The sequence below is a fragment of the Desmodus rotundus genome, chromosome 3 (genome assembly GCF_022682495.2).
Source record: "Desmodus rotundus isolate HL8 chromosome 3, HLdesRot8A.1, whole genome shotgun sequence".
NCBI classification, from domain to species: domain Eukaryota; kingdom Metazoa; phylum Chordata; class Mammalia; order Chiroptera; family Phyllostomidae; genus Desmodus; species Desmodus rotundus.
This window is the reverse complement of record NC_071389.1, coordinates 34,057,673-34,069,079: the sequence shown is the minus strand read 5'-3', so window position 1 is coordinate 34,069,079 and position 11,407 is coordinate 34,057,673. Positions and strand designations below refer to the sequence as shown.

Here is an 11,407-nt window from a genome sequence, read left to right as displayed (position 1 = left end):
TCTCTTGGAAATTTGATATTTCTATCTCACTCAAAAATTATTCTTAAAAAATTTTATATGCCTTTAATAAAAACTTTTGTGGGAATCAAGTACTTTATGTAGGAGTGGCCTATTTATTTATTGTAAAAGTTTCTATGTTTATTATACTGCAGCCCCTAAATTACTTATGACACTCATATGTAATTTATATATTTTTCTTGCTGAGCTTTTTATCCCCTAAAGTTGATATTTGCATTATTTTAATACTTAAACATTTTGTATTTTACATTTCTGTCATCCAGGGAGAAAAAGTCAGTGTTGCATTTAGTATACCCATGGTATCAGTTTTGGAAAATTTATTAAGTAACCAGTTGTTTCATTTGTGATTTTTTTTTAAATCAACTAATAGGAAGCACTTTTAAAGTGAGTTTCCTTTAAAAGTGTAGCTTTTAGAGCTAACATAATTGTTTTTAGATCGCTATTCTGAAACCTGTTTCTCAAATATTTAACAAGTTTGAGAAAAAGGTGAGATTGAACATTAGGATAAATTCACGCTGAAATAAGTTCAGGTTTGATCTTAAAAAAAAAAGTTGTTCTTATCCTATTTTGAAGCAAAAATACAAGGCACTAAGTAAATTCTTTTGGGAGAAGCATCAGGAGAGGAAGAAAAGAATAACTGAATCCTCAAGAAAATACGTCTAGTTTTTCAACTGGTCTGTGTTTTCTAATGTCAGGACATAAACCATCATGATCTTCTTCTAGCAAGTGGTAAATTATGTGGGGGTTATAGAGGAGTGGAAATCAGAAAAACATTGTTCTGTTCTGAAAAAGTGTTTTAATTAGGCAAAAGAAGCATCAGACAACCCATTTTTAAAACAAAGTCTCCAACGTGGGTACTGAGACTGGCAAAGGGAGAAGCAAGGAAAAAGTCAAGGAAAGATAAAATAATAAAACAAAGCTATTTGCAATTACATGTTAGAATTTAAGATTTTGTTGGTGGAAAAGATGTTGCTTAAATATATTCATAAACCTGCAGTAAGATTTCCATTTAGCAGTTTCAGAAGATTTAAAAAGCTGCTTAAAATATGACAAAACTGAATTTTAGCATGATACTAAAACTGGACAGCCAACCATTTAACTGACAAAATAGAAGGCAGTGTGGGAGACCCCTCCCCACATTCATTGTAGATTCTCAGCTCCCTCCGCCGGGTTTCCCTCCATCAGGCTAACGACCTCGTTCCTCCGGTAGAGCCTGGCCAAGTCGCAGGCGGTGTACCCCTTATGGTTCCGATGCCCCACTTTGCTGGCGGTGTGCTTCACAAGGAATTCCACCACCGGGAGGTGGCCTTCTTTGGCAGCCAAGTGCAAGGGTAGGTTCCCTTCATTATCCTCGATGTTAACATCAGCTTGAAACTCCAGCAAAGTCTGTAAAGTGTCCAGGAAACCTGCTCTGGCAGCATCATGAATGACAGCGAAACCAGTTCCGTCTTTCAAATTGGGATTTGCACCTCTAAGTAGCAGTCTCCTGGCAACCTCGGGATTTCCAAGTTTCATAACCTAGAAAAGAAGAAAGGATAGTAACCTTTAAAATGCTCCTATTACAAGAATATATTAAAATATCCATCTTTCCTATTATTGTAACTATTTTTGGTGAAGGAGTACTTGGGAAAGACTCATATGATGGAGCTTGAATGACTCAGTTGAAGGAAGAAGAAACTACTGGTAGGAAAAGTAGAAGAAAACTTATACAAACTGAGCTGTTATGGTGGAATATCTTAAATGGGCCCCAAAATAGGATATATTGATCAATAAAGTAAAACTAGTCCAAATTGTATAAAATTCATTCACAACTCAGTTCTCTATCTTCCATGAAGATTTGTATAATTTCATGAATTTATTAAAATAAAAGAAATTAAATTTGATATTTAAATAAGAGTCTCCTGTGCTCGTTCATACTCATGAAATGTACCTAGAGTATTTATTTTGGAAAGTCAAATGTGGGCAAAATTTATTTTCTAAATCGTTACTGAAAAGGAGAGTGAGTTTCTTTAAATTCCCAAAGAAGTATCAGACTCCATCACTTAGTGTAAAAATGACCCATTCAAATATCCAGACCTGATATTTTCTTAAATGATTAATTTTCACAAGTTCTCTCTCAATAGATAGTGCCAAATTTCCAACTGTTTTTAAAAAAGTATTTTTCCTTGCAAGTTATTATATATTGGCTAATAAGTGTATTCAGTGCTTAGAATCCTTCACTTGAAATTTTAAAATGTTATTGATTACTAAGGTGTTAAATAAGTAAGTGTTCTACATGGTTTATAGTATTGATTTATCTAAAACTAAGTTCGTGATATGCTGTGTATTAGATAGGAGGTGATTGTATGGCAGCTGCTCTCAAAAAGAATGAAACGGTCATCCTACCATGTTATTTACTGTTTCTTAAAGTTCTAACTAGCCTCCTGATTATCAAGTGAGCAAAAGAAGAGAAAATAAGATATTTAATGTGTACTTTGAGACACAGACAGCTTTGTCTGTGGTTTAAGCCCATTTAATAATCAACTGGTGATCCCATCTTATTTCCTTTTGCAGTTATTGTCAGGCATTTAGGAATAGCTATTTGTAAACTGGCAACACTTTAAAAGCCAGAAAGTGGTATTAAAACGTGCTGTCAACATACAAATAATTCACTTGACAAGGACTTATCTCCTGTTGTTTGGATATATTTCACTCTACTAAGAGGTCTCTATTATGCTCTCATAATTATAAAATCTCTTGTAGAGCATCATGCAGTTATACAATACATATAATTCAGTTTTGAAAAAACAGTCTCATTAACATGCCAGAAAATTTCATCATTTTAACCAGTTTCATTTATATTTAGGTATACTCATAATACTGTAAATTTACAATAAATAGATTGCATAATAGACACATACTTGTGAAATTAAATAAAATCCATTGGAAAATACATTCAGAGTTTATCTACACCTTTAAAATGTTTGTTTTAAAAAATAATCACAAATTAAGTAATATAATAAAATATATTTAGAATGAATAACGTTTTAGAAATGCAAAGTACATAGATAGTCAAGATATTAAGCTTCCCTGTTGACAAAACCCTGCTGGCTTTCAGCCCTTCCTTTGGGGTAATGGTAAAAATGATACATAATTTATTTTTCAAGAACTTCAATGAAATATTTTTTTTGGTTATTAAAAATCAACACAATCTAATTTTTGCCACAACTGCCTGTAAAGATTTAGTCACATTTAAGGACCTGGACTGGGAAAAATAAGGAACAGACACTTTGGATCTTCGTAAAGCAAATGTACGATTAAGGCCTTTGATATTATCCTGATTGAAAAGCTTACTCCAGACAAGGGGGAAAAAACTTTTACAACTGAGTTAAATGAACATAAATGTAGAAGGAAATTCTCCATCTTTCACTGAAAATAACAGTAATATTGGAAATTGTTTTAAAAGAAAGTTCTTTCTTGAGTTATGACACAACTTCAGAGTCAGGATTATACATACTGAAAATAAGCCTTGAGACTCCTGTTTGTGTGTGTTTCATTATATGTACGAGGACTAAGCCACAGTAAGTGGGTGTTAGTATCCTGATAAGTGTGTTTAATATAAACAAGATTGCAGAATTTTACTTAAAATGTTTGTCAAAACAATTCTTTTCAGTATTACTCTATCAGTCTTCCTGTTCGTCAAAAATCCTGTAAGATTTTATTCTGAACATGGGTTAAGTGGTTCATTGTTTGTGAGATTCATATAATCTTTTAGTTTTTCAGTAGGAAACTTTTAAATATATTAAATTTGTGGCATTGGTATCATTATCAAATCTGGTAAGTAGAAAAAGAAAAAATTCCTTTTCCCATTTAATCTACCTGAAACAAGATAAATTATTTACTATCTATGCATAACCTTCCATACTACTGAACATTTTGCAAGGTCAGTGTATTCTGATTTAAAATGCATAGTCTTTGTCAGTTAATAGTATATCTCCTGCCACTTAAATGTCTAATTCTTATAACTAAAACACAGCACCCTAAAAACCCTCTCCCCAATTTTCGATGCTTCAAACGTGGCATTTGCGAATACAAGTAGCTCATAAGAATATCATCAGATCTCTCATAAAGCATCTACTTGAGTCCACTTTTTCATTTTTTTCTGTTCTAAGCCTTTCAACTAAGTTACATGATAATGCTCAGAGGAGGAAAGAAATTATCAGGTACAATACTTGGCAGCTGGACACGTTTCATTTGTTGCTTGTAAATTTAATTACTAAAATTTAGAAGATACCACGGCATGACCGCAGAGACAAAAACAAAAACTGAGCTCTGATTAGAAAATTCAACTTTTTATTCCTCCTCAATCCTGAATGGGGTGATGGTATTACATTAACTGTGAAATGTACATCCGTCCCGGTGCCCAGTCCACCCATTCCAAACGAGGAAAGGTCGTTTGTCAAAACTTGAAGAATTTGAAGGAAAAACACCCTCGCCAGTAGTTAAGAAAATTAACGTTAAAGTCAATTATTGGAGCATAGTACGGAAACCACTAATAGCAGTATATTTACTTCAAATAATAATCATAATAATGTGTTTACAGAGCTGTCTACCCCCCCCCCCAAAACCTCGGCGTTGCTACGATTACTTTCAAATCCCCACCGTCACAAAAACATTCCAAAAATTAAGACCAAACCTGGAACCCACTTGATATCGAGGATGTTATTGGATTTGACGAGTTTGTTCAAAGTACGTCATTTTGGGCAGTTGGATCCACTTAAAGATATAAAATATGGCAACCAACTAGGTTTAAAAACAGTGAAATTTTGTACCCCTGAAAGCTTTAAAGCTGTTATTCTAGAGACCTGGGTCGCGTAGGCAACATTATTGACCTGTTTTCCCCACCTCGCTGGATACCAACCTGCAGCGCAGTCCTTCCAAATCCATTTTGTGCATTGACGTTTACATTATTTTGCAACAAACTAGTAAGTTGTTCTAGGTCCCCCCTGGCAGCTGCGGACGCCAGCTCGTTCCCCCAAGGTTCGGCCATTCTTTAGGGTCCTGACGATCGGGAAAAGATGAATTAGTTGTTTATCTTTTTTCCCTTTCTTTTGCTCCTAACCAGGCTGCATGATGGCATCGGAGACTGACAGAAGGACTGGGATGGTTAATCTGGAGTAGAGCTTGGTAGTAAATACTAGTAAGATCTGCCTGCCAAAAGCCCGCCCCTCGATTCACACGTGATTATTCAGCAAAACTGAGCCATTGGAGAGGGGCTCCGCTCCTTGCTTTTTAGCTTAACCCCTATGAAGAATTCTGGTGATTCAACAGAGAGACACACAGACACATTCCTGGTAAATTAGCCTGGATGTAAAATGTAGGCAGAGCTGTCACTACAACACTACAGACCTCTGCGAGGAATGTGCGGAGGCTTAAGGGACTAGACCAGGGAGAAAATACCGCGGAAGGAAAGAGGGGTTTTGGGGGGGAGGGGGGACGCATTAACCCACCCTTGTTCGCGGTGGCGACTTGAGCCGCGCGAGCCAGAACTGCAGGGGCAGGTCCTCCGAGAGGCTCGGTCTCCATCCGTCACGCCCGAAGGGGTCGTCCGGAGTCCTCCGCCGCTGGCAGAGCGCAGCTGTAGCTGGATGCTGACGTACTCCGGGGGGTTAAAGATGATCGCCGAAGGCAAACGGGAGTAGTAGTTCCGTGGCCCTCAAGTTATAGGTCTCAACGACTCCTCAGTGGCCTCGGCTTCTCCGGAGGAGCCTTAATTTTGCGTCCCGGCCGAGCCGCGGGCTAACGCCGCGCGGGAAGGCTCCGGAGCCCGCCCGCCGGGCCACCGCAGCCCCGCCGAGCCTCCGAGGCTGTGGGAGCCAGCCTCCGCGCGCGTCTTCGGAGACCGCCGAGCGCCCGGCGGGCCTCGGGCAGGCGGGTCATGCCGACCCCACCGGGTTGCGTGACTTCCAGCGGCGAGAGGGAGGGGAGAGCGATGCGGGAAGCGTCTACGGAGCTCGGGCAGCTGGGGCAGCGCGTGGCAGCATCGCGGCTGCACCGGGCAGCCCACCGGTAACTTCCCGCCTACGAGCGGGCCAGTTCGGACTTCCTACTGTAGACGCTCACCGAGCTGCCGCCGCCGGTTTTCCGAGGGCCTCCGGAGATCGGGAGGGGGTCCTGGGGAGCTCGGGCCAAGCTCCGACTGTGAGGAGTCCCTGCAGTCCCTGGACGCTGCCGGTCCCGCCGCCCTCTCGGCGAGATCGCAGCAGCTCCGGCGACCCGTGCCACTTCGCCAACCTCTCGCGGTCCCCCGGCCTCTGCTCCCAGCTCGTTCCACCGGCAGGACAGCGGCCGCCGGCCAGCTGTGCCCTCGAGCCCAACGGGGTGGCAAAGCTTCCTTCCGAGCCGCAGCGCTCTCAGTGACAGTTTCTTTTGTAGCTGGTCTCCCCCAAATCGCCGGTCCCTGCTTCCTTCACTCCTACAGACACTTGAGAGTTGTCCCCCCTTTTGCTCTTTTTCTTCCGTCCTTTCTTTGCTGCTTGTTTCGCTCAAACAATTGCTGCCTCTGTTGCCGTTGCAGAGACGGTGCCGGTTTCTTCTCCCTTTTTTCCGACCTCATCAGCTTTTTTTGAAAAGAAAAAAATTGAGCGCTTTTTGAGTTGAAAAACCCGCCCCCATTTTAACGGCAGAATTTTAAGGAGGCTCCGCGGAGTTGCAGCTCCGCGGGAGCGGGAAGGCCGGGCGCCGCCCACGCCCCGCCCTCCGCCCTGGTGGCGCTCTCTCCCCTCCCCGCCCCCCGCCCCGCCTCCCGCCCGGCGCCCCGGCTCCCGCCTCCCCGCTCCCCGCTCCCCGCTCCCCGCCTCCTGCCCTGGGTCGCTCGCTCTGCTCCCACCCGCCAGCCCCGCGGCCTCCTTCCGTGGGCCCGCGCAGTGGAGTTGGCGACGCGCAACCCCGGGCAGCCGCGAGCCGGCGGGGGCAGCGCGTGAGGGGAAGAGGCCTGTTAATTAGCGCGGTTGCGTAGAGCCGCAGGGCCTGGGAGGCCGGGCGCCGCTGCTGCTGGCGGGCGGCGAGCCGGCGGGCCTCTGCGCTCCCCCGCCAGGCTCTCGGAGATCCGGCGGCCAGGCCTGCGCTGCCGCCTCTTCTGCGGCTCGCGCGGTGTAAACTTGGCCTCCTTTTTTCTGCGGGCCCGGGCCTCGCACCTGCCAGACCGACCCAGGGCCGCGGTGGGCAGAGGTGCCCTGGGGGCGGAGGGAGAGGCCCGGACTGACAGCAACTACAGTGCTCAGCAGACGTCTTTCACAGAGTGGGTGTTAAGGGTACTAAAGACGTGGTATATAGGTAAGAAATCATGACGAACTCTGAAACCTTAATGTTTCAGGGACTCGAAACTGTGAAATATTCCATTTCTTCATATAAAGGGAGAAAAGCAGTTAACTTTAAAGCCCAACTTAAAATAAGCCTTGGGAAGGGTTTTCTAACAAGGTCACTTCTTTATTGGCCAAAGTTCTCACTTGGACTACATAGATGGGGGCTTGTTTTGGGGAGGTGGGGGGAAGGGTGACTAAATGTAAATCATTTATTTAAATCATCGGAGACAACAGTTCTCTCTGTACTTTTAAACTTCCTCTTTTAGCTATGTAACATTAATTAACTACAGCTTTCTATATTTTTTGTTCTTAAAAATATCCAACACGGTTATATGATGCATCCAGTGGTCAAAATGAAACCAAGCAAAAAATGACAAGTGGTCTAATTAGTACCGGCTTCTAGCAAGCGTATCCTCAAGCAACATCTGTACTCAGCTCCTTGAAGTATACTGGGAATATTAGCAACAAAAACACACCAGAAACATCTGGATAATCATGTAGCAACAGACTGGCTGGTAGGTGTGTGTGTGTGGGGTCGTGTAAACCGGGAGGAATCTGGCAGTGTTTTCTTTAACTGAATTGTTGAGAAAAAAATAACCAGAGCTTTTTTCTTAGGTAACAAAACTTGAAATGTGAATCAAGCGTGAACTACACCACGAGAAATTAACTCTTTTCTTATACTTATTTAGACATTTCAAGTAGAACATTTAGGATTCCATTTTCTCACCAGTAAATACCGTAAGTAATACAGTTTACTTTTGATTATTCTGGGGACTTACTGTGTAATTTTTTAGTGCAGCTGGAGGGTGTGAGGATATAGTAGCACTGTTGGCCTGTAAGAGATAACTGGCATTAATCCAATTTATGAGCATTGCTTGCTAGCATTATTATAGTTTCTTGCTAAGAGAAGATACTGTAATGAGGAAGAATGTTAAACTGTAACTCATTATAATGTATAGGTACACGTTATAATTTTCATGAAATAAAATACTTTTGCTTAGTAACAGTAAATAAATTTATGGCATTTTAAGAGACATACAGTAGACCTGAATTAAGATTTTTGCAGGTACTAAGCACTGAAATGATTTTGATGTCTTACCACCTTACCTCATATGTAAATAAAATAAAAATAATACTAAACCAAAAAAAAATGTGTAACGAAGTCCAACAGAGTTGCTTTTGATGAAATATTAAATCCTTTAAGAAGGTTTTTTTTTCCTTTTTTTTACTCTGGTGTGGCTGGTGTCCTAAAGTGTATATATGCTTAGTCTACTTATTGTGTAAGCCAAAAGTGGCAGCACAGAGGTTTTAGCCTTAGCTCAGAGAGCATAAGTAAGCACTACAAAGTACCTCCAATGAAAATCTAATCTTCATTGAGTGCCAGTTCACTGAAGTAGATTCAAAAGTATTTCTGCCCTCAGTAAGCTTACATTCTAACATGGTGTACAAGAAAGATTCATGATTAAGGACCTATATATTGAAAATAGTGGCTTTTCTTTTAACATAGTAATGACATATTACTCAAACACTGCAAATAGAGGCTTTATAGTTGGATATTAGTTACTGTCATGAAATGTTTTTCAACAGTTCACACTCATCTTAAAGGGCTTATAGAAATATAATTCAGTCAGATTACTTTGTGACGTTTCCTAATTGACTTAAGCGTGCAGTTTCTGAATGATTGACTTTTGGAAATATGTATATGGTATTTACAATTTCTTTACCTAGTTTCAAAGTCTTCCTTTGTTATATTTATAGATCTAACAGAGGTGGAAAGCAGACTGGTACCCCCCGGGGGACCTTTTAATCATTTCATAATTGTGGCTTTGGTATTTTATTTCTGAGATTCAGCAGGCTTTTTCATGTGGGTACTCACATCACTTATGAAAGTATTTTGGTAAAGTAAGAAAAAAATTGCCCAGTAAGCAAATCAGAAGCTTAAACATAATAGCAATAATTAATATTTGTAATAATGTTTCATGGTTATAAAATGTGATGCACACATTATTTAATCTTTACAACAACTCTTTGGGGTGAAGTAATTATTCTTGTTTTTTCAGGTGAAGGAATTGAGGCCTATAGAGATTGTAACTTAAAGCCAGTAAGTTGTGGATATAGAATTTAAACTGAGATCTTGAGGCCCCAAATTTTATGCCTCTTTCATTACTTAAGAGTCCAGGATTAGGCACTAAATTCCTAAAGAATATTAAATCACTAGATGAAATCTATTTTGATTACTTAAGTGTGGATCTAACACTGTAGTAGTATTAATCTTCTCATGAATTATAATTGAATAGTATTGTTAAAAACCTTGATTAACTTAACCAAAGGATCAAGGTTAACATCACCAGTAATAAGTCATGTTGATATCATGTGTTGGGAATACACTGCCTTTGTGGTGTTCTTCCCCCAAATCCGTAAACTCAGTGTAATTCAGAAAAAGACGTCAGATAAACCCAAACCAAGGGACATTCTATAAAGTTCCTAAAGTTCTTCAAAAGTCAAGACTGAGGGAAATATCACAGATTGGAAAAGGCTAATGAAACATGATGATTAAATGTAATGTATGGTATTCTTGATTGGACCTGGAACAGAAGAAGGACATAATGTAAAAATCCAAACAGAATCTCCTGAATATAAGTCATAGTATAGTACCAATGTTAATTTCTTAGTTTTGATAGCTTTACCATGGTTGTGTAAGATGATAACATTACAGGAAGTGGATAAAGGTATACAAGAATATTCTGTGCTATCTTTGCAACTACTCTATAAAGTAAGATTATTTCAAATAAAAATTTAGCCTAATAACTACAAATAAACTTTATTATATACATTTTAGAGAAAGATGAAAAAAAGGTCCTTTTAAAAGGGTAATGAATATCAGAGAACATGGAGATTCTAAAAAAAGATCTATACAGTATTTGAATTAGGCTGGGCTCCTGAGTTAATGTGGTAGACCAACTATGAGAATGGATAGATTAAAATTATTTTTTGGCCCTGGCTGGTGTTGCTTGAGTGCCAGCCTGTGAACCAAAGGGTTGCTGGTTCAATTCCCAGTCTGGGCACATGCCTGGGTTGCTGGCTGGGTCCCTGGTGGAGGGTGCGTGAGAGGCAACCTCACACTGATGTTTCTCTCCTTCTCTTTCTCCCTCCCCTCCCCTCTGTCTAAAAATAAATAAATAAAATCTTTAAAAAACTTAAATAAAAAATTATCATTTTGTTCATGTTTATGTACAGAGAATCTCTATATATTCCTTTTCTCTAAGTATGTAACACTGAAATGAAATAGTTTCTCTTAAGGGAGGAATTCTTGAAAAGTGAAAAGTGAATTTTTTCCTCCTTAATTCAGTATTTATGTTTCTTTTATTCTTCCTGTAGTGGACAATTACTCTGGATACTGGCTATCCAACCATGAAGAGTTAGGTCATAGGGAAGAATCAGTTTCATCAGCAACTGTACAAACTTTGCAGCATGGAGGGTGAATTGCAGGGAGGCAACAGCGTAGGTGGAAAGAGCACTAGTTTTGACTTAGGTCTGTCACCTATATCATGACTTTGGGAAAATTCTTAACCTCTCAGAGCAGTTTTTTATGCTGTAAAATGGTGGTTGTAAGAATTAAATGAGATAAGTGTGTGAAGTACCTGTGCATTCTAGACATCAAATAAAAATTAATTCAAAAGTATTAGTTATTATGTACTCAAAACTTTGCTATGTATGAACTAGGGTGAATGTAAAAATATATGGGATGAAATGGTTTATAATCTCAAGAAACTTTCAACCTTTGGGTAGAGATTAACACATGCATAGATGAAACGGAGAAAAATTAACACATTTCATTAGAGCATTAAATTGTGCTATAAGATAGTGAAAGCAGTGAGTAGAAAGGAGAAGAATCCTGTTAGCTTAAGTTTTATGAAAGAATTGGTTCTGAGAAAAACATTTAGGAATTGGTATACAGAATAATAACAACAGATATGCTTAGAGAGCTTTAAGGTATTTGAAGAGTTTTCACAAGTATTATATTACTCAATATTCACAATTACTCT

General features: G+C 39.9%; 2 protein-coding genes across 3 annotated transcripts in view; one reads left to right on the top strand and one right to left on the bottom strand.

Moving 5' to 3' along the window:
• Window positions 1–796: 796 nt before the first annotated feature.
• CDKN2C (cyclin dependent kinase inhibitor 2C) lies at window positions 797–6,735 on the bottom strand. The gene is made up of 3 exons (XM_024571166.3): window positions 5,508–6,735; window positions 4,919–5,058; window positions 797–1,536 (listed from the first exon to the last, which is right to left on the bottom strand). Exons 2-3 carry the CDS (start codon window positions 5,045–5,047, stop codon window positions 1,159–1,161), a joined length of 507 nt encoding a protein of 168 aa, XP_024426934.1. The 5' UTR covers window positions 5,048–5,058; window positions 5,508–6,735; the 3' UTR covers window positions 797–1,158.
• A 95-nt stretch (window positions 6,736–6,830) lies between these two features.
• The window catches only part of FAF1 (Fas associated factor 1), a 423,880-nt gene continuing 419,303 nt past the window's right edge, over window positions 6,831–11,407 (top strand). Inside the window, exons 1-3 of one of the 2 annotated variants that reach the window (XM_045204230.3) lie at window positions 6,831–7,332; window positions 7,707–7,876; window positions 7,977–8,099. The gene's annotated coding sequence lies outside the window, so the exon portion shown is untranslated. The remainder of the gene's footprint in view (window positions 7,333–7,706; window positions 7,877–7,976; window positions 8,100–11,407) is intronic. The other variant, XM_024571040.4, reaches the window with a different exon arrangement.